The following is a 23979-nucleotide window of genomic DNA, read 5'->3' on the forward strand; positions in this document are numbered from 1 at the left end:
CGCTGCTGCGCAGGGCTCGCACGCAGGCGCGTGCACTCTGTTTTAAAGCACCAAACTAGGAAACGCTCGCGCAAATGGCGTCTTCACAACAAATCGGACTAACCAGCTGATTCTTCCAAACTACATGGAGTCCTAAGGTGAATAAAGCATTTCGCAGCGCAGCCATCGAAACAGTGTGGAGGGGCTTGAAACCGCGTGACGTTGTTTTACATTTTGAGGCTTCAACAATCACGTTTTCTGATGCCGAAAGAATATCCGCTGTGCACCTCACCAGCAGAAATTCCAGCTTGTAGCAGCTAACTTGGCTAGGTGCACTTACCTTAGCAAGTGTCATAGCGATTTATTTATGATACGTGCTAAAAGTACATGCAATTTTAGCGTTGACAGCGCGGCTTTTTGTGTGAGTGGCTTGCTCGCTAATAAGCTTCTCAGTTGTTTGCACGGCTCGATCATTTAGCTGATGTTGTTTACTCGGTTGTTCTCTACCCACAGGTCGTTACTCAGATGGTCTCCGTGAGATCAGGACCTGTCAAGGCAAGCGATGTCTGTCCGCAGCCTGAGCTACACAGCCAGCTAGCTAAATGTTGTACAATGTTGGCTATTGCGCCCTGGCTAATCTGCGATTAACTGTCTGGGGGTTCAGGTCCTTTGGCAATAATCTGTGGGGAATATAAGGACTCCATACACAGCGAGTTTGTAGCTCGTCAAGTTGTGACAAACTCAGGCCTCTTCTTTGAAGGTGAGTGCACTGGGTTAAAAATTCGATCACGGTATACTGTCTGCTTTATTGTACACAAATATAGCCACGATAAAGGAGTGATGTGGTTAGTGACTCTGCTGTTGCTGTCATAATGAATCTAGGCTGTATTCCGTTTCTCCTTGAAGGAATCTCCTGACCACAGAAGATGCTGGGCTTGTGTGTTTTGATATATGGTGCGATATGCTTTAGAAGACAAGGCTTTCTTTAATCTATTATCTCGTTCTTCACATTCTGTGAAGGTTAATCTTTTATGCGTTTTTCATTAATATGAGTGATACACTTGATACAGAAGCAGTTGAACAAAGCGCACAACATGGAGTCTTTGTGCATCATACTATAGATGATGGCAAGGCAAGATGGCAAGTTTTTTTGTATATCGCCTTTCATTTACAGTGGTACAACATTGCATTGTGTGTAGCTTAGGAAGACACTTAAACAGATGACCATAAATCACCAACACCAACTATTTTGTCAAATAGTTTTTCAGGGTCATAACGTAGTCCATCGCTTAACAAAATGATTAGCAGCAGCATAGATCATCCCTGCATGCTAGTCACCTTCAATGCTGTGGGGAACCCCAAAAAAAAAAAAACCCCACCAAACCTTGATCTCTGACTGTTTCATATGCAGCAGGCCTACACACACAGTCGCTGGGAAGCTCAAACTTCACTGTGTCACAAAGCTCAGCTACAGTATGTGCTTCTGTGCCCTTGACTGTATTCTAACAAGCCTGTGTGGCCCAGGACACAGAGGTGTTGTGTATCTCCACTGGAGAAGGGTTCGGTAAGGCTGAAGGAGTAGGCCTCTTGGTAACAGCTTCCTCAACACAGGAGTTTGAGTGGAAGTGGACTCTACCTTCAGCGTTCGGTAGAAGAAGGGTCTGGATAAGGCCTGCAACGCATGCTTCCCTGACTGGTTTGAGAATAACTGAGGAAGGAGGACCTTTGTTTCAGCAGTAGGTAGATGTCAAATTTTCACATAGCCAAGTCCTAGCCTGGAAGCAAGATTAAACATAATTCTTTCTTTTTTTTAATGATAGAATTAATTATGGTTGCTGTATTGATGCTTAGCAAAGTGTGAAAGTGGTGCATGTGGTCAGGACTGGATGAAACTGCTGGTGAATCGTTGTTGTCACGACATGATTGGGAACAGACCTGTGGGTGGATTATGACTCTGTGAATTTCATTTAAAATTTGAGCTTGTTTTAGTTTGCCGTTTTAACGAGGTAGTAAGTCAGTTGTACCATGTATCTCTGAAGTACATATTTGTGCTGTGTATCACTGCAGAATAAAGGATTTTAATAACACAGGACAGACCACTGATACAGGTAAATTCAGGCCTTTCCAGATCGAGTGCTTGAAGGTAAACATAGAGGTTACATAGCTATAGTAACAGTACTTTACAGACCTATATTGCCAATTCCACCTTTTAATTGTTCCTTTCTGATGTCTTCTTAATTTTGTATCCCAGAGTCATGTAGGCCTGTGAAACAAAATAATGTTTTAAAAATATTTATTATCCTTCTATGTTAGCATTGTTCATACCAGACACTCCTTGTTGTTCGTTTTGAGTAATGTAGCCTGGCAATGGCAAGTTTCTACTTGAAGCTTTAAACGGACATAGCACAGACAGGTTTATACATGGAAGCTTCCTCTGTATGTGGGGAACATTAGATGCTATGCTGTGCTATGTACTCTGAGGGGAAAAACTCAATTTTATTTGTATTGTCCTTTTTTCTGACAAATATATATTGTCACAAAGCAACTTTACAGAAATCTGGGTCTAGATCCCTAAAGAGCCAAATGCAGAAGTGGCAGGAACTCCCTGAGACAAAATGGGAGGAAGCCTTCAGAGCAGACAGACCCATTCTTCTCTGGGCGACAACCGATCAAAGAAGGTGATAGAAAACTAGAAGTGTAGGATTACAGTTATCTGATTTTTTTTATTTTATTTTTTTTTAAATCCAAAGCAACTTAGTCATGGCTGAGTACAACTTGAGCAATCAAGGGTTAAGGGTCTTGCTCGGGGGTCCAACAGTGACAATTTGGTAGTGGTGGGGCTTGAACTGGTAACCTTCTGCTTGCTAGTCAAGTACCTTAACCACTGAGCTACCACTGCCTCAATTAAGTTCTTCTTAAGCACCACAGTGGAAAACCCACAGTATGGTTGAAAAATGTCCAAACTGGCCTTAAATAACTGCAGCATTAAAATGAAATGTGATGATGTAGTGGTTTATATGACAAGTAACCTTTATTTTACACTCATTGAAATTAGGCAGCAATAAATTACCTCTGATTTCCTTCTCCTATTTTATGAAATAATTAGTCCTAGATCTGCATTTTAGCCACAATTTACTTGCAAATTGTGTACTTAAAAATAAATGTTCAGAGGCTACATGTCTGCTATTTGGACATGAGCAAAAAAAAATACCTCTCCACGCTTGAGTTAAGTGACTTGTACACACAGTGCAAACATGTTTTAACTTGGGAGGAGAAAGCGAGAGAAGCAGTGATCTGATAAGGCCATCACAGCCGCCCCTTCCTTCTAAAGGCCCTCGCCACGCTGGGCCCCTGGCTTCTGGGCTCCCGGTGGTTCCCAATCCTCGTCTCTGTTGTTCCTCGGATAGTGCCCCCCCCCCGCCTGGCTCCGAGCAGCAGGGCAGGCGGCGTGGCTTCCGTCAGTCAGCATCAGCGGTCGGGAAGAAAACGGCGTGACCCCAGGAAGCTGGTGACAATAGAGAGAGGATTCTAAGAGTTGCTGGCTCATTGCGTTAGGGAAGCTTTTCCTCCATAATGAAAAGCCTAGCTTCCACGGCTACATATCAGCCCGGGTGCTGTGTAATAGTGTTTTCTCAAGCTCTGCATGGGGTGAGTGCAGAGTGGCAGAAAATTCAATTTTTAGCATGTTTGAATGGAGGGCAACTGTGCATAATGGATTAAAAAGCCTCCCATCTTTTATTTAGGAGACAGTTTAATGTGTTTTTCTTGCAGTAATAATAATTTTTAGATTATTCAGGCCATTTTTTTTATGAGGTCCCAGTTGCTGTTTTTCAACATATGCCCGTTTTGACCTTGTCAGCCTTTTGCATAATTCTTTAGTCATTCTCAATAATTCATAGTGAGTCGCCTTTCACATATAAGGCTTACTTCATGTGCTTTTGCGTGTAGAGTTGATCCCACCTAAGTCACCAGCATGTAAGTCTTCTATGCTGTCTTTGTCCGTTGATACAAACGAATTATTGTGCTGAAACCCAGTAATAAGGAACTACTGGCTGTCTAAAATTCTCCATAATTACCCAGCGCGCTGTCACTTAAGGATGCGCTTCTGTCTATTTGTGCTGACTGCTTCTGCTTCTGTAGAGACCCAGTAATGATGACCACTCTCAGGGGCTAAATTGGCTGCCTGGGGTTGTCACAACTGATTGGACCAGTACAACTAGTAAAGAACAAACAAACAAACAAACAAACAAACAGGATAAAGCCATTAGTTTTGCCTGCGAAAAATAACAAAAGCAGAATTCATAATGATGATTTGGCGATTATTAATTGTGTAGTACAAAATTGTTTGCTCCTTTGGGTCTGTATGTATCAATACAGGCTCTGTCATAGCTGCGTTTGAGGAACCTGCTTTGCAACACCGTGTGTGTGTGTGTGTGTGTGTGTGTGTGTGTGTGTGTGTGTGTGTGTGTGTGTGTGTGTGTGTGTGTGTGTGTGTGTGTGTGTGTGTGTGTGTGTGTTAAAAAGCCAAGTCAGGCTGAGGTCAGTGAGTCTTGAAGCACTGGGTGAATCACGCGGTGATCACACAGGCTGCGTCTGCTTAAAAATACATAGCTCAGCAGAGCTGCGAGCTTTGGAGGGAGTTTGGAGGCGAACTAGCAGATTTGGGTCTGCACTGGATCAAAGCTCATTTAGCAACAGTCTTTTGTGACTCTGTACTTGTTTAAACCCATAGGTGCAGCCCCCCTACTGACCTGTCTTAGCTTAGGACTGAGGGGATGATGCTAGCATTCCAGCTGGGCAAAGTTAGACTCAGCACCTGACCAATTGGGCGGATACGGTAACAGCAACAGCACCTAGCTTTGGCCTTTAGTCTAGCATATATATGGCTTTTCCCAAAACCAGTCTAGCTTTTGTTCAAACAAATGCTCCTGCCAGAATATAGAGAATATAAAGAAGTACCGCAGGGCATGGTTGTCTCATCCCTTTAATTGCTTTGGCATTAACAGTATGCTTCACATGACATGAGGTTAAATGTAAGTGACCAGGCTTTCTGTTTTGATAGTTCTTTATGCCTTATTTCAGATCATGTTGAATTGAAGTAGCCAGGCTGACAGATGTTTGGCAGACGAGTTGTTGCATAAGTATGGACACTAATGTTCATGCTTCTTCTCAGCCTCCACCCAGATCTTTGCTGCTGTTGTCTCTATTGAAGTTGCTTGTGTAATAGTTTATGCTTTGCTTTTTGGTATTATTGGGTTGAGTTTACAGTTTACAGATTTACAGTTACAGATGGGTTTGAACTTTAACACAAGTCACCGATTTAATGTCTCTGGGCAGTATTGATGGCAATGGTAAATAGTTAAATATTATATGTTAGTGATCTCTGTTAAAGTTTTGATTGATTAAGGCAACAGGCTCTTCACAGTGATGAGGCAATAAACTCTTCAGAGTATCTCATGGATGGCTTTCCTGTTGTGGTATTACATAATTTCATCGCAAAATACAAGAAGTATGTACATTCAAATTTTACAGACCAGTTACTCTAGATGGGGGAAGTGAGAGTGCTGTCATGCAATATTTTGTCTTGCTGAATGCTTTTTGTACAATAGTTGTACAGTGGCCAACCAGTTTGGGTTTTTAATGGCCAGTGCCGATATGTAGAAAGCAGTGAGGCTGATGTTTGTTTGTTTGTTTGTTGTTGTTGTTGTTGTTGTTGTTTGCATCTTATAAAGTTTAACAATTTAATAACAAATGAGAGGAAATTGCTGAACATGAACTCTTATTGTTTGCATTGTCTCTGTGTCTGTTCTATAGATCTGAACTCTGTCTCCAGTGCATTTATTTTAAATTAAAAAAGTAATCTAGGCTAAATAATAAATAATGTGTCAACTAAGGTATGGGTGTTTTTAAAAACACCCTATTCAGCCAATGCCAGTTATTTCAAAATTGGTCGATCAATGAATCAGACGGATACTAGAATTGTATAGCGTGTCCATTTGGCCGGCTCGAGTGCCACGTCCCTCTCCTCAGATTTAGCCAATGATGCATTCAAGGAAATGTCTGCCTTTTAATCAGGCTGTAGGATGCTGAGACACGTTTCCCTTCAGCATCAACATGGTCCTCTCTGAGGGTCATTAAACCACACTCGTCCTCTCATAAGAAACATTGGATAAGGTTCTTAAAGGGGAAAAACTGAAATTCAGTTATTTAGTTACTGCACATGACATGACTTGAGCAAGCTGTGCCTGTTTTCTAGCGTCAGGTTGTTCCTGCAACCTGGTGTTCTGGTTCATCATCTGTCCATCCTCGTCATGGTATTATTTGATAGTTATCATATCTCGACCACTTTTCATATACCTTGTTTTTTCAGAAAGGAATGAAAAATGGAGGATTTAGCTGCTCCAGGCGTTTGTTGCGGCGGATCTCGGCCACTGATCAGCTGTGGGGGGGAAGAGCTAACTGCACAATGAGAAAGCAGAACCGGTGCGCTTAATAAAAACATTACCAAGGCATAATACTCCGTCCTGCAGCACATTGTTGAGAACGATCTTTCTCCTCCAGGCATCCCATCTGTCAGGATGCTGTCCGAGCCGCAGTGCTTGGGAATTCTTGGGAATTGCCATTTCACTGATTGGGGTTCAGGTTCTTTAACTGTGCACAGCGACTACTGCGTTCTGTCCCGTTTCTGCCTGACGGCCAATTATTGAAATAGATTTACTGGCTCGTCAGCAAACTTGTTTACTGGAACTGCTCCTAAACTCTGCAGAACTCTTCTGGATGGGGGAAACAGACGCATCACTTGGCATTGCATACCTGTTCTGCTCAAGCACCCTTACTAAGCAAATGACTCATTAGCACGGAAGCCTCCCCTGTAGTTGCCTTAATATGGCAGGTCTGACAGCGCAAAAAAACAAACAAAAAACCAGGCCGTGGGCATCCACTGCACACCCACCCTTTCTCTTTTACAAATACAGGCTGAACTCCCATTACACCTGTCCTGAGATTTATAGTTTGCCACTTGTTGCTATGGCAGTGAGCTGGTTTAACAAGGGTTTTCCGCAGGAGGCCAGAAGTGACCTTTTTAAAGAGAGTGACTGATGGAGACCAGGACGAGAGCACGCGCAGGCTGCAGCTCTAGGTGAGGCTCCAGGCAGGCTGGTGAACGCAGACCATTTCTAATGTTCCTAGGGGTGGGTGCCTGACAGAAGTGCAAGAGGTCCTCCTCCCATTCACCCATGCCAACTGGTGGAATTGGGTGGTCACATTTCACCTTTGCTGTAAGATTGACATGGCATTTTTGAATAGACAGTACGATAGAAACTACAAGTATCACAAGATACATGAGAGAGTGGAACATTTGCCGTAGTACAGTCAGCTACTACAGGGGGGTTTGTGTGCGTGTGTGCATGGGCACGCATATGTGCTGCTTTTGAACCCCTGCCTTCCTAAAGAGTTTATGTCTGATGCTTATCTAACATCTTTCGCTGGAGTGGTCAGTTGCTCCTGAAAATGTAGAGGAGAATTCTATTGTTACCAAACACTGTGAAGAGGGAAGCATTTTACGCTCCTCATTTGAAGAGCCGTTTCTGAAACCCTTTCCTCGGGGCCATCCCCTTAATGTTCCGAACGTACCAACTATGGCTTTTAAGAGGACCGGTATTTAAGTTCAGTAGGTCAAGGTAACTTGGAGATGTCTGGAGATGCAGTGAGAAGTGAAGCTTAAAACTCCTCTAATGAGACTTGCAGAGAGAAGTCTATATATAGGTGGGAAACCAGAGTGGTATGCAGGCCTGCCTCCTTCTCCGGCTGAACGGCAGTATTTGGGCCGGTACGGCCACACTGGCTCCCCCCCCCCCCCCCCCCCACTTTTCTGCGTTCTAGATTGCCGGCCCTCGTGGTGGAGGCCGCTGTGAGCAGGTCCCTTTATGTAAAGAGTCACGCAGCCGCTTTGACTGGTTTAGCATTAGCATGCATCAAAGCTGGTGCAGCGTTTGAAAGTGGCCAGTGAATGGTTGCTCTGGAAACAGCAAGGTACCTGTTGTAGCCAGCACTCTGCGGTTGATGATGGTGGCTCATGAAATGGATCTCATGCAGTTGGTGGAGCCGTTAGTGTATCTTACGTTGGATGAAAAGGATCGAATCAAAATGCACTAACCACGTACCCGTCACGTCCACAAAAACCGATTGGCTTTATTCAGCCAAACACCCTTTAACCAGAATATACCCATAAGCTGAAGACGGCGGTGACATCGTACATTTCAAGGATATGTTATCCTGGGTGTCAGTATATCGTTCTGAATCTCCTTGAAAAGACTAAACCTGTTGAGTGCCTAAAGAGGTGGTCAGCAATTGCAGGTGGTGGGACAAATTTGATCAACCGTCTTGGTAATGGTAATAAGTCTAAGAGTGTCTAAAACACAAATGTAGTCCTAAGGGCCATAGACGTTTAAATCATATGCATATGACTCCGTATTCATAGAATTTGTTTTCCATCGGGGGTTTCTGTATACGTTTTCGTTATGACACAGACTCACTTATGCATTCTGTGTAAAGATGAGTACAGTGGACACTGTGTGCAGTAGGGAAATGATGTGCTATAATGAGACTTTTGTTCCACTTTCTCTGTGGGACTGTTTGAAGCTTAAAATCCAAGTTCTAGGAGGTAAACTGTTCCGATAATTATTCTGAAAGTGTGAATTACTTTAGTTATTGTTTTCCCCAGAACATTTCCCAAAGCACTTTGCGTCTCAGCGGGGTAGATTTGGGAGCAGATGGTAGCCTTGGTGTAAGATGGAACAATAATTGCTTTTCTGGGAGGTGTTTTACTTCACCAGCGCAATTCATCTAGTAGCTCATATAATTTGCTGGATAAATTATTCGTGTCCTCCTTAGTGATTTGCTGTAGCACCAGACATTAAATGTAGAGTCTCCCTGTGGCATGAGTCATTTTGGAACCTTTTGATAGTGCTGAGCCATAATGGATCTCCTTAAATATCTTGCAGGACCGTGCCCCAGCTTGGCCATGAGTTTCTCCTCACCAGGTCTGAAATGATGCTCTGGTTCTCCATGCTGGAATATTCTGTGCAAGTTGGGTATTTAACTGTAACATTCATGCTAACTGTGTGATGGCAGTAACGTTTTAGTAGGCCTGATAGTCTATCTCATTTCTGAACAGACTGGATGCGCGTCCCAGGGCATGGGGTTGGGAATGTACGTTTTCTCAGGGATAAAGGAATTGCAAAGCATTTTTGCAGGTTTAAGAGCCATATTAGACACAGCAAGCCCAGAAACCCATATGTGAATTATCCTGGCACGTAATCTATACATGTTGTCATCATCATTGACACTACATGACAGTTCTCCATATCTTTTTGATATGATCGTAAAATTTTAGATGACAAATAATATTGATCACTTTGTATTTTTATACACCACTATTATATGCTTAGTAATTGTGTAATAATACACATTTACCTTATGAAGAAAAAGAGCCAATTAACATTTAAAATGGAACATTTAAATAGGTTACATTTCTGAGTGCATTTTAGGCTTAAGGCAACATCTTACTAAGTTTATAGTGTTGGCGGAAAAAGGCTGAATCCCCAGATAATTTACTACATGTTGGAACATTAGGACGGTTTCACATGGCCAGATGTTTTATCACTTGCTCTACTATATATAGATATATTTTAAATAGCTCACTCTAAAACTGTTGTGTAGGCCCTGTAACGTAAGGGGAAATGTTGTTCTTTTTCCTTTAGTTTAATGTAGAAGAATACTTCATTTTGTTAGGTTACAACAGGGACAGACATGTTTATATCTGTCCAAGTACCTTGATGTGCTTTAGTGAAAAGAGCAGCCTAAGAACGAGCAGATCTGACAGATCTTCCCTAGTATTGCTGTAATGGTTTGATACTCACCTGAGCACCATAAAGAGTTTGTGTGTCAAATAAGCAATGGAAATGGTTTTGTCAAATTAGCCATATAACAGAACAGTGGATATTGATGGTTTTGGAGCAGTGGTATTGCACCACAACTCTAAATACTAAATACAGCTTATTTTCAGCTTATTTAGAGCAGTAAAGCAGGTAAGGACCATCTGTAAATGGGCATTAGTATGCCTCTCCCAGAGGTGTTGAATTCCCAGCTCCGTTTGCAAATTACTCTCGGTTATAAACAGAATCCCACTGATCCCTACAGCTGAGTTGTCATCGCTCTGTCAACGTTTTGCTTCGGACAGGAAGAAATATGGTCTCATGTGAGTTGACACAAAATAACCTATTCAAAACCAGTAAGGTCTTAACTGCCAAGATCTTTGTTTTTCAAGCACTGGAACTTTGTGTTTGAAGCCAGTTTATTTGCTTAGGCGATGAAGTCTAATTCACATCCTGTTTGTCGATTGGAAATGTCATTTTGGGATCTTTTGGTGATTCTGTGGTTTGATTTAGTGTCCAGTGCAGACATAATGCTTCTGTCTACACACATCCTTAACTGTCAGACACCTTTCCAACGTCCGCAGTGTGGCGCAGACAAAATATTTGTAGCGTTTGCCAAAAGGTCTGCAGTTTTTTTAATGAACGGAATGCATTTAATGCAGCTTTCACTTTTCGCGGCATACCAGTGTATTGGTGAGTGTTTATAAATGGACTTGCAGGTGACGCCTGGAGTTGGTGGAATGCTTGCCAGAAACCCCAGAGCCAGCTCAGGCCAAACCTCTCTGTGACATGCAGCTGGCTCCAGCACTCAGACGGCGGCCCCGGAGTTGCGCTCGAGCTGGGCCGTACACAGGGATATTATCTTTCCCTTTCCCTTGAACCGCCCACCACAACGGCAGTCCCACGTCCCTTCCCAGCTCCAAGGTCGACTCGTGTGAGGAGCGTTTTCCTGTAAACACTTCAGTCACGTGTGGGGCCTGTGTGCGGCAGCCCCGTTCGCAACAACAGGAAGGTGTGGAGAGACAGCGGCCCAAAGCAAATGTCCCTCGGTCTGAGGATGAGGTCCGGAGGGAGCCGGTGTGGGTTCAGTATCTGTTATTTGGAGCTGACGAGGAGTGACGCAGTCAGCAGGACGGCGTTGCCTCTCCACCCCTCAGTCTGGGCCCGGCCTGACGGACCGAGTAGTGTAGGCCAAGTTCTCCCTCCTCAGTCCATTGTGCTCCGTTTCTCGAAAGCAATTCGGGATGTATTTCACAAGCTCTTGCAGCTGCTTGCCTAATACGCCTACGGGCACCTTCCACTCCCTTCTCATCGCATCCAGACCTTTTCCCACACAATTTAACATGTTTCGCGGTATTCCAAAAACACAGCAGTGTCATTCCTGAATTCCTGAATGTACTGGCTTTAAATGTATCAATTCGAAAAATTGAATCGTGCAGATTGAAGAATTAGTTGAAAAGAATAACTTGCAATAAAGGACAGGACGGGCTAAAGATAACGCGGATAACATAAGATTCTTCCTCCGGAGAATGTCTGAATGGCAAACAGGAGTTTAATATTTATACACTGTTTCAAGGGCGATTATATAAATCACCCCGCCTTTTTTACATATTGATCTTTCTGAAGTTTCCACCATTATGTTCAACTCATACATTATTTACCATTATGCAAATTGATTTTGAATACTTATACCAGTTGGAGTTTGGTACCATTTACATTACTCCAAGAGAAGACTTCTTTCATTTAAAAAAATAAAATAAACTTTATCTTACACATACAAGATAAGGTGGTTGTTCTGTACCTAATGAAGGGATGATGTGGTTTACCCAGAGTGCTTTTAAAAGCCCCTGCTCTGCACACAGACTATTGTATAAGGATACAGAATCTCTCAAATCCTTTGTTTTAAGTTATCAATATTTCTAATTTAACGTTTAAACCTCTTTTTCCTGTGAACATGCTCTTCATTTACCTGGGTAGAAGCCTGAGCTTCTCAGCTTTGGTGGAGCATCGTGAACCACCTCTCATGAAGGCGTGGTCGGCGGCCGTGCTTTCTAACCGCATCCTGTCTTTGTCGCAGTTCTGCGGTAGGTAGCCATGACCACGGCCCGGTATCGGCCCACCTGGGACTTGGCCCTGGACCCGCTGGTCTCCTGCAAGCTGTGCCTGGGAGAGTTCCCCCTCGAGCAGATGACCACCATCACACAGTGCCAATGTGTCTTCTGCACACTGGTGAGTACGAGCCTGCCCAGGCAGGGACATGGGCAGCCTACAAAATGGCAGCTCTACTCCACCACAGGTGGGTGTGCTGTTTGGTTTAAAGATACATAAACCACCATGTAAGTAGCTAGCTTTGTACATAAAAATGTTTTGTTTTGTTTGTGGCGGGGATCCAGCTAGATTGACCCCTGTTTATGCACCATTTCACATGCCACATCTCAAAATAGCAGCCCCATCCTTTTCTGCAGAAACGATGTTTAGCGTGCCAGGCGCTCTGTTTGTTACACCAACATGGCTGAGTGTGATTCACTACCGCAGAATAAATATTGGAAGCTGCTCCTGTCCTTTCTTGTCTCCCCTCCTGTCATGCTTGCGTGGCAGGCGCTGCCTCCACTGATCTGAGGCCAGATCCGTGTTCCCACTCGGACCAGAAACCACAGCATTCAGACGAGCGTGGCCCTGATCCCAGGCCGAGGAGAAGGCTCCGCCCGGCTGTGCCATGGCCTTCTCCAGCCCCGCGGAGCCTTGTCCGCGAGCGCAGAGCTCACCAGAGACAGGCCAACTTTTGTTGCCTGAAGCAGCAGCATCGCTATGGAAGGGCCTCTCTCCTTCTCGCAATCTCTCTCTCTCACATTCTCTCTCTCTCGCGCTTTCTCTCTGCCAGAGATTCCAGGCATTTCTCCGACAGAACTGGAGCGCCCTTTTGTTTAGCGGCCGAATGTTTAGAGAGAATTGAGAGAGGGACAATTTTTCCACTACACCTCAGAGATAATGAGGCATTATTTATAGACCAATATATTTATATATTTTCATCGTTGTACTGCTAATGTTGAATAGCCCATTTGTGGCTTTTATGTGGCTTCTCTCTCTCTCTCTCTCTCTCTCTGGAACACAAATTGCTTTTTTGGAGTTTAATTAGTTTGTGAGATGTGACAGCTGCGGTACTGGACTAACTGGGCAGTTTTTGTAGATGTCTGGATAGGAGAGCACTCAATTACAAGACAGCCTAATTTAGGAAAAATTGGTACACAATATAGTGCATTATGATTAGATGCTATTGGCATTAGTAAAATGTATTTTGTGGTTTTATGTGCTCAGAGGATCTGTTACGGACTTTTGTTACTGATTGTTTCATGTGTTTTTATAACTGCACATTGCAGATGCATGCAGAAGCCCGTCTGGATGTTACCCCATCATGAGTTTATGTGCCATCCAATTTGTCTTTATTTGTAGTGCCTGAAGCAGTATGTGGAACTTCTCATTAAAGAGGGCCTTGAAACTGCTATTAGCTGCCCAGATTCCGCCTGTCCAAAACGAGGACATTTACAAGAAAACGAGGTAATGCAGGGCCTTTCATTATTTTGAATTATAAAACATACATTCTTTATTTCTTTCATCTTTATTCTTATTTGTTTAGTTAAAATGCTGCTGTTTCAAAGTAAATACTGTCAAATATTGTTTTGCTTTTTTTTCTACGAGTATTAACAGTAGAACCAACAATCAGTTTTCATGCAGGAGTTTTTCCCCCACTTCTAGCTAAGATTGTAATTTCAGAGCTTAGATGTGCTGCATAACTGGTGCCCAGCCGAGGCTGTGCACATAAAGAACTGCTCCTCTCAGAAACATCCTCATCTCAGAGCAATGAGGGGGGGGGGGGGGGGTGCGTGCTCAAACGTGTGTTCGCACCCACTAGCGCCTTATGAGGCCAGACGGCAAGCGCATGTGACCCTGCCGGTCTGACGAAGTGGTTTGCTAGGCCTGCCATCTGATGCCCCCTCCGGGCTGCTGGGATCTGCGCACAGCGCCTGCAGTCGGTTCTCAACATCGCTAGTCGGATGCCGCTTGTTAGCCGCCTCGTCTGTCTGCCTCTCTGAAGCTGAGATGCCCTCTGTCTTTTTGCCACGCAGATCGAGTGCATGGTGGCATCTGAGATAATGCAGAGATACAGGAAGCTGCAGTTCGAGAAAGGTAAGTGTGATGAGACTCTCTGTCTACTGGGTTTACTAGGAGAAGTCTATTTGATTAAAATTCAGTGCTTAAAAACATGCATACAGGGAAGAACAGAAAGGCACGTTTATATTTGTGTAGCATTTTTCATACACAGCGGCAATTCAAAGTGCTTCACATAAGATGTAGATGAATAAAAAGCTAATTACAGCCCGAGATCCATCACTTCAGGAAGGTCTTTGCCAAAAATAAAACTAAATGTCACAAAGATCATTTATTAAAGTTAAATATATTTGATTTAAATAGAAAATTAACTAAAGTTAATTTGAGGAACTGAAATGAAAGGTAAAAGAGATTAAACCTTAATTAAAATAAATATGAGTAATTAAAAATATAAAGTGCATAAAATCAAACGCATAAAGTCTATAGATAAAAGGTAATGATGGTATAAATTAAGAATGGAAAGGAATAAGAATGCACTGTAGTGCTTAAAAGTGCAGTGGTACAGGATCTGAGGGAACAGGGCTTAACTTGAGCCAAATGTCTGGCCATTTTTAGTTTTGATTTAAAAACATGGTGTTGGAGCTCTTCTTGTATCCTCTGACAACAGGCATCATTATTTTAAAAAAGCATAATGGAGAAACTCTGCCTCTCTATGCTTGTTTTTTTTTTTTTTTTTATATATATAAACCTTGGCCAGGACTAATTGGCTAGTTCCTAATAATCTGAGGGTTCTGCCCAGCTCATAACACTGCAGTATTATATGTGCTAGTCCTACACCATTAAGTGATTTATGGACCAGTAATAATGCCTTAAAGTCAACTCTGTAGTATGCTGATAGCCAGAGGAAGGACCTAAGAATAGGGGTGATGTGTTCTCTTCTTTTGCTCCCAGTGAGAACTCCAACAGATGCATTTTTAATAACCTGAAGATGTGTGATTGTCTGCTTTGGGATGCCATTAAGTGGCCAGAGAGAAAGGCATGGATGAGTTTCTCTAGGTCTGGGTTTGTCAGGAAATCTCTGATCTTGTTGATGTCCTTAAGGTGATAAAATGCCATAAGTACGCCAAGGTTAAGAGCTAGAGAGTTTTTGAGTCCAAATAGCTTGCACCTCCTGTTGCTGTTGCCAAATATAATAATCTAATAATAATAATAATATAATCTTTATTCAGCTGCATAAGGTTTTCGCCCATCCAGTTAGTGATGTGACCAAGGCACTTACAAAAAGAGTGGAGGGGATCGTAGTTGTTTGTGGAGAGGGCTAAGTAATTCTGAATGTCTGTATTGTTGTGGTAAGATTACCCAAAATCTTGTATGGTTTAGCCAAGAGGAAGGGTGTTGAAGTTAAATAAGAGTAAGACTCGAACTCTGGGGGACACCGCAAGTCTTCTGTTTTCAGAAACGGTATTTTCTGTTTCAACAAAGTAGTTCAATTTGTACTTAGGAAAAATCACTGTATTGATTAAAATTTCATTGTTAATAGCACTAATCTGAGCCATTTTTATAGAAGTTCATGTAGTGATGGAGGTGTCACAGGCTCATTGGTGGATAAAGACATATTAATGGCCTGAGAGTTTTAGTGCTAAAACAGGATGCAAACGCATTCAATCGTTGTCAGTTTTGTCAACTATTGAGTATTTTGCTGTTGCTAACGTTATTGTTGATATGCAAAGCCAGGCAATCCGTTGTCTCCAGCATGATTATTGTGTTGCAGTCGTGCATCTTTGAAGTTTTCATTGTGAGTCAGAGGTTTTGTTTACACCACCCACCATCCTGCCTTCTCTCCTCTGAATTTGTACTGTAGTAGCATTTCTCCGTGATGCTTTTTAGGTGCCATTCCAGTATGGGAGAATAAAAATAAATCCGACAGAAGAATTGCAGTGCTGGAATGATTTCTCCTGGCCATCTGAGAAGCCGTGTTTGGACAGTGTTGTTCTTAAGACAAACCCAACATAAGATTTCAGGAAAAATAAAGGCCCACAGCTCTCTGCAGCCAGTATAGGAAGCTTACAGTGCTGAAAAGAGCATGAAGGACTAAAGTGTAGTTCACACTGAAATAAGGTGAAGCTTATGGAGGCTTTGCTGGGGCTTTGCTTAATGTGAAGGCTACATTAGAGACAAACGCGTTCTGTAGTTTTAAGAAACGTTAAATGTAAATGACACTTGGCACGTGTGCATGTTTGTATTTGCGTGTTTGTGCATGCGTGCGTGAGCCATTCTCCACCTGTTTCGTGCTGGCTGGATCAAGTGATGAAGAGTCACAGCAGCTGGACGTCAGCACATGCGTGTCCAGCCAATGTCACGTTGGCCAAATTCTGTCTCTCATCACCAGCACGCACACACTCTCGCGCAGACACTCTCGCGCACACGCTCTCGCGCACACCCTCGGCCTGCCATCTGCCTCCTCCTTCGGTGTCGGTGTCAGCGGCGGAACACGCGGGGGCATTTTTCTCGCACTCCGCCATTAGCGCTGAATCACAGTGCTTCTGTCGATCAATAGCACTGTTTTATTTAGCACGAGAGAGATTTGGGCTTCTCGGACAATCGGAGCTGTTTGTGTGTGTGTGTGTGTGTGTGTGTGTGTGTGTGTGTGTGTGTGTGTGTGTGTGTGTGTGTGTGTGTGTGTGTGTGTGTGTGTGTGTGTGTGTGTGTGTGTGTGTGTGTGTGTGTGTGTGTGTTTATATAGCCCCAGCTGTGTCAGTGTCTGGCCTTCAAAGCCCTCTGCTAGTGTCTTATGCACATAAGTAGCTGCAAGCGCATTGCATTCTTTCATCTGTGTGAGAGCGAGAATATGTATGTGCGACCGCACGTGTGTATGTGCGCCTGCGTTTCCATCTCTTGCGAGTTTAAGTGTGGTGAGAGTCAGTCTCACTCTGATGCGTCTGCCTTGAACGTCCCTGCACCCACACGCGAGAGCCACTGTGGCTTGTCATAAATGAGTCAGCCCTGAGAGAGGGAGACGCGCGCGCACACACACACACATCCACCCCCCCCCCCCCGACAGATACAGCTACACAAGGCCTAATTAAAAGGCACTCATCTAGTTCACCAGCGTTCCCTAAAACACTGATGTAAAAGAGAGAACGCTACATATGGAATTGTATGTTAGTTTGTATATGTGTTCGTGTGTGTTTTGTTTTCGGGGGATTGGCTGAACAGTGCCAATGCAGAGCAAACACACAAACATGCCTTCTCACCCCTGACAGGAGAGTAGGTTTGGAAGCAGCAGTCAGCTGTTGGCCGTTGTGACTGTAGAGTGAATCTACACACTTTAAATCTACTTTTTATTATTATTGTTGTTGTTGTTGTTATTATTATAATGCTGTACATTCTGGGAGCTCTGCTCGGCCCAGACACGTGCTTGCCCAGTGTCAGTGGTGTATTAGGTCTTTTTCATGTCCATGTTGTTGCACAGCTTGTGAAAATATCCCATCCAAAGAAGCAGTCTTGCTGATGGTAACTTGTTTATCCAGGTCAGACAAAGTCTGGACAGTAATGTGTGTAACCATGGTGACCCATCAACCTTTGCACGCGGTACGCAGCTTGGCAGAATATGTGTAGACAGACACACGCACAAACCACACGACCTCGTCTCTCTGTGTCTACTGACAGAGGTGCTGCTGGACCCGTGCCGGACATGGTGCCCGTCATCGTCGTGCCAAGCCGTGTGCCAGCTTAAAGAGCCAGACGCCTCGCGGCCCCAGCTGGTGCACTGCGGCAGCTGCACGCTGGAGTTCTGCTCAGCCTGCAAGAGTGGCTGGCACCCGGGTCAGGACTGCCAGGAGAACCCACCCATCACCGCCTTCCTGCCCGGGGAGACCAGGTACCACGCCCCACCCTTCTTCACGCCCTGCCTCCCCAGCCTCAACTCCACTCAGGATTCTGAGATACCAGCAGGGCTTTTTTTTTTTCTCACCACCAAAACAGAGTGCTGTCAGATACACTGGAGTGCCAGTAAAAGGTTGAGTTGCACTGTGTGCTCCTGCTCAGTGCTGTGTGAGGTGTTGGGGATTTGAATACAGACATGTCTTCAGGCGTCTTGCCTCAGGCTCCTGCCGGAAACTCGCCAGGTGCATCGTGGATTGGCCACATGATTGCATTACTGCAATATATATACTGCAAATAAATATACAGGCGACACACTAGCCTAACTGTCCCCCGAGTGTGAGGATATGGGTCCGCCTCTGTCTGAACAGTAAAGTAGCGATGGACGTAACTACTTCAGTTTATTGCCACTCTACTGACTTTTATATAAATCTTCCGATCTGTCTGCCTGTCTGTCTGTCCGTCTGCACCGGTACAGTTCTTTCTTTAAGAGTGACGATGATGACGCGCCTATAAAGCGCTGTCCAAAATGTAAAGTCTACATCGAGAGAGACGAGGGCTGTGCTCAGATGATGTGTAAGAACTGCAAGCATGCCTTCTGCTGGTACTGCCTGGAGTCTCTGGATGTAAGTGCCTGAGTTTCTTCCCTTTAATTGCTGATCAATGCAAATCAAAACTTTTAATAACTTGTCTTTTGACTACAACAATATAAACAAGAAATATTAACGTTTTCCAGGAGACCCTAGAATAAATCCAATATGCATGTTATGCATGAATAATTCTAATATGCTAATGCAGCGCAGTAGTTGAATGTTTCTGGGATTTCAGTGGCGTGCGCCTGTACCTTGTCCTCAGTTTCCTGTTTTTCCTCTGATGTGCTGTGCCGTGGCGGCTGCTGGCTGGCGGCCATGTGCTTTCACGTGCGCCACGGTGACAGCAGCCTCTCCTTAACGCTCATCTGTGTTCGACAGGATGACTTCCTCCTGATCCATTATGACAAAGGCCCCTGCCGAAACAAGCTGGGCCACTCCAGAGCCTCCGTGATCTGGCACAGAACGCAGGTGGGCACCCAACCCCCCCCCCAATCCGCCTCCCTCCCTTTGCTACTTTTCTTCACAGTTTGGAAACACAGTCTGACCCAGGACTGGACACGTGCGCTCACATGTGACCGTTGTGAACATGTTGTGTTCGTTTAGTAGCCAGTCCCACTCATCCAAGTGCAGGAACCGGGGATGTACTGTCCCTCTGTCCATACTGTTCATGCTGGCTCATGCATTTGGACTACTTACAGTCTGACACATGCAGGTTGCACAAATGATACTCATCATTCTAAAACTTCATACCAGATTAGGCTTCAATTGTAATTAATGCACAGTATATCTGCACAGTATATATAACATATGTCCCCCTCTATTTAAATAAACTTGGACTAAATGTCTGGTTCCTCAGACAGATTAAACTTAGTTTTGCATTAAACTATAGTGCCAGTGGTTAATCACCACTGGTATTCTTTTCTAGGCAAATGTAGGCAAAGATTTAATTTATGAAAATTGGCACTTAGGATTCGGAATTTTGTCTCCGGCCTTCCCACCTGTAGAACGTTTCCCACCTTCTACGGTATTGTGTGTGGAGGTGTTATCTGAGAAGGATGGTCATGGATACCGAACAGGAACAGGGCAGGCTGCTATAGTGAACACCCCAACAACAGGACGCAGCTTCCAGGCGGAATCAGCACGGCTGCTTGTGCACGGGAGCTTCAATTCCTTGCTGGCTGAAAGAGGCTGGCACTCTCCAGCCCTTGCCTGGCCGAGGCTGCAGGGAGGGCTTTGCTCTGTTTGCATGGAGACATCTGCTGCTCGGCGGGGAGGGCGAGGAAGGATGAGTCAGCCGGCCTCGCCGGAGCATGCTGCCACGTTCCCGGCAGGCTAGCCCTCGCGCCGATGCTGGGCATGCAGGAAGGGCTGGCAGGAAGGGCTGCCTCAGCAGGGACCACGGGGCTCTCGCTGATGTTCCTCACCTCCGTCATACCACCCAGATGGGTTTGGAACCGTTGGAGATGTAACGAGAGACAGAAAGGTTCAGTGTGAAAGAAGAGACCGACTGTGCTGCGTCCTGGTTTACTGAACCAAAACATACTGCGGTCATTTGATAGTGACTCAGGGTGACCTAAACAAATGGGCACGTTTACAGTCCTTTACAGTAATGGCATATTGCAAGCAGATTCTCCTGAACAGTTTGTGGAGGCTTAACATTTGATGGCATCCTGTGCTCAAATATGAAATGACACTTACCAATCTTTTGGTAAACTAGAAATCCTGTGCACTCTTACATTTACTCTTCAGTCACAAATTAAGTATTTTTCTGCACGTTTTAATTGATTGCGAACTCTGACTAAGTTGGAGTGTGAGGTCAGTTGAGCACGACCAGTCAGGAAGACAAAACTCACCGAGACTCAGCCCCAGAGTCCTGAGCACAGATCCCAAGACTCCACGAAGGTAGAAACTTATGCTCACAGTGGCCCCAAACTAGTTTTCCTTGCAAACCCTTGGCCACAAGAAAGCTATGGCCGTCGAATCTAGTGTGATTTGCATACCTGATCTCCAGACGTATTGGGTTTTCGGTGCACTGTGTGCCGAAGGGTTTCAGCGGCTCCAAATATAGCGTGTGCGTGTTCTGCGTTCCGTTTTTTTTAGAAGTGGCGTCTCCTCGCCGTCTCACCCTGCTGCGCCCTTCTCCCCCCAGGTGGTGGGTATCTTCGCCGGGTTCGGCCTGCTGCTGCTGGTAGCCTCTCCGTTCCTGCTCCTGGCCACGCCGTTTGTGCTCTGCTGCAAGTGCAAGTGTAGCAAAGGCGACGACGATCCCCTGCCGACCTAACGGCACGGGGGGTGTGAGGAGACGCCGTCCGGGGGGCGGGGGGGGGACCGCCCCAGCCGTCTCCTTTCCTCGGTTCTTTTCGTTCTCCCTCGCCGCCCCCACCCCACCCATCCTCCGGCTTGGAGCTCTTCATCAACCCAGCGGGGCCCGCCCGTTTGAAGCCACGCCGCGGCCCATCCCATGTCCCACGCCGGCTCTGCTCTCCAGGGTTGCTGCGCAGGGCCTGGGCCAACCCGGGCCGGCAAGGCCTCGCACCTGTGAACAGCACCGTATGGTAGACTGGACAGGTGGGCTGCTGAAGCCTGCCCTCAGTAACGTGGTTGCTACACACTGGGTGACTGACTGGAAACTCTTCTTCCTCTGCGAGGGCTGGGTTGGTTTCCCGCTGCTTCTGGAGGGCTCTTCAAAGGAATTGGTATTCACACTACAGTTCTTGCAGCTCAGTGTGCATAGTAGCACTTTGGTCACCCACCACTATCCCTGGTTCTCAGTCCTGCACACACAAGGGGCTCCTCTGTCACTTTAAGACCTGCTGTGTAAGCAGCAACCTGTTTAGATGTACAGCATGATTTATACTTATTTAAAGATAGACTTTACATTGGAGATGGGCTTTTCATTGCAACGAGTTAGAACTTGTTTTAAGGTGTGGGTGTGTGTGTGGGGGTGTGTTGTTTGTTTTGTTTTTTTCTTTTCTTTTCTTATTCATCCAAGGACACAAAAAGATCCTTGAAGAACACTCAGATTAACATTTGTTCTATTGGCAGAATTTAGTTGGCAATTGAGGTTATCTGTTCCATGCTAGAATCGACATGGACTTTATTTATCCAGTTGCACTTAGTCATTCTCTAAATCTGAATGGCTGGCAGTGATATTCCCGTTTGACACATCCTTTTATGTTTGCATTTACTGTCTCATTGAAACTCTGAGCATTCTCCCCCAAACAGCATGTGAAATGATTCTATGGAAACTATATTGCATTAATTTAAGAGCCTAAACAAAAAGCACTTAAAGAATTCAGGCTCCTAAATAATAATGTTTTTAAAACAAAACGTTGTCAATCCCTCCCTGACACCTTTCAAGGAAATCTCTGCAAAATGCAGTCCAACAAACCTCATTAATGTCATGACAGTCACCTGTGTCTAAATGTCTACGGTAAACACTCTCCTTAAATGCAGTGTATCTGGAGTTACTTAAGTATAACCCAACAGTGTACTTTACAGTAATTCTATATGTTCCATGTCAGATAGTTGGAAACTTGCATGTCTTGGTTCACTCATGTCCACCTTCATGACTTGAAACAGAGGATATATCAAAAAGACAGTAATTCTAAACTGGCTGATGTCAAGACTGTTCGTGTGTGCTCATTTAAGTCTAGCACTATATCTATGCAAGTTTATACAACTTGAAGATTGCAGAAAATGTGGTTCGTGCAGTCCTATTGTGCATTTAGAAATACTGTAGGCAAGAGCTGCAGTCTTAACTGCTATAGCCAATGCTGTCCAGCATATCCTTGGCTGTAACCTTCTGCCCGGTGTACATCATGGCAACCAGACCATATTGTCTGAAAAAGAATGTCATCTGAGGATTCATTAGGAGCTTATTATCTTATTTTGTCGACAGAAATCTTGCCTGCGGCTCTTGATGAGTGTCGCATGCGTCATCAGGCTCCCTTGGATCATGTAATACAAAATAATGAAAATCAGTACTGCTGAATTTGTCACATGGCGAGCAGCAGAGGTTGAGTTGAAGTAGCTGGATAATATGTAGCTCACTGGAAGACCTTTAGAATCTCAGCCGTGTTCCCTACACCATGTGTACATTAAGTGTAGTATGGGGGATTCATATGTCTGGGTGAGTTTGGGTGATTCGTCTCTCCTTTGAGCTTCAGTAGGGTTTTGAATCTCGTCGTGTTAAAGCCTTGTTTGTACGTTCTAACTGTTCTCGAGTAGCTATCTGCATTAAGACAGTTTTAGCCTTACATTCTGAGTACCTCACTTGGGTTTTGTTTTCTACATAGCTTTGACCCCCCCCCCCCTTTCATTCATTCTCAGGTTCTCCTAGATTAAGCATTCTGTCACTGATATTTCATTGTGTGTAGATACAGTTTTCAAATTCATCCATGGATGACAATCGTGCCAAGCAGGTTTTTAAGATGCTGATGGGAGGTTGCTTTTGACGAGGTGAAGAAACACCTTTTTGTGTTTGTAGTTTACCTCTTGACGTTGTATGATCTACATATTTTTTGAATGGTTGCGTCATGTACAGTACATGTATGTATATGGGCCTTGGATTTTATTACACATTCATTTTTCCCATTACTTGTACACTTCAGGGACTAGGTTGATTTCGCAAGACCACATTTAGCCTGTTTAGCACACTGCATACACCGAGGTATATAACCTGACGCCCACATCATTTCAAAGGCAAATTGTCTTTCATTCATTGGTAAGCATTTTCTCTACATAAAAATAACTCCAGAAAACTAACATAGTAATAGGTCTGTTGGATAGCAGGAAGTCATTCCCCCACTGCCAACCTATGCCTCTTGTATTTAAAAAATAATAAGTAAATAGGGGGCTATTTTTATTTGTTCAGCTATCTGACACATGTTGGACAAATTGATCAAGAAGACAGAGATCAGTTGTATAGTTTTCAGTTATGGTTGGGTGTTTAGTTAGTTAGTTTGTTTTTTATGCATGCCTAGTTTTTTTGGTTGGTTGTTTTTTCTTTTCTTTTTACTAATACTGCAGTGGTTCATTTGTAAGCGTCTGTGTAACTCCACAGCTTGGCTATTCCAAATATTTCTGACCTGCATACCTGCTTTAAAAAAAATAAAGAAGGAATGTATCTCCTTTGCCATGTTATTTGGGGGGCTTTGGGAGTATTGTTCCTTCGCTCCTGACATGGGTTTTGCCTTTCTTTCTTTAGATGGCCTTTAATGTGTAATTTGATTTTTGATACTTCATGGATAAAATAAATATTTAACTGTGTTTTCTGTGTATTTGGAAAATTGAATCCCACTTGTACAGATGTAAGCTTATGAATTTGCATGTGTGTAAAAAAAAAAAAAAAATCCTGCATAAATACAAAATTTATCCCCAAACACCTGCGTACTTGTATTTTCTATACCACAAACTGTGAATAGGAGGATGCACACACCCCCTTAAGTGAAGTATTTGTAAAACGATGTCGTGTCTTTTCA

General features: G+C 44.2%; 1 protein-coding gene across 1 annotated transcript; it reads left to right on the plus strand.

The window, feature by feature from the left end:
* The first annotated feature begins 29 nt into the window (after nt 1-29).
* On the plus strand, nt 30-23850 carry rnf144aa (ring finger protein 144aa). The gene is made up of 9 exons (XM_027012891.2): nt 30-137; nt 493-739; nt 11992-12143; nt 13365-13469; nt 14039-14099; nt 17691-17901; nt 18382-18529; nt 18875-18964; nt 20646-23850. Exons 3-9 carry the CDS (start codon nt 12009-12011, stop codon nt 20775-20777), a joined length of 882 nt encoding a protein of 293 aa, XP_026868692.1. The 5' UTR covers nt 30-137; nt 493-739; nt 11992-12008; the 3' UTR covers nt 20778-23850.
* Nucleotides 23851-23979: the final 129 nt, after the last annotated feature.

Source organism: Electrophorus electricus, chromosome 13 (genome assembly GCF_013358815.1).
Source record: "Electrophorus electricus isolate fEleEle1 chromosome 13, fEleEle1.pri, whole genome shotgun sequence".
Taxonomy (NCBI): Eukaryota; Metazoa; Chordata; class Actinopteri; order Gymnotiformes; family Gymnotidae; genus Electrophorus; species Electrophorus electricus.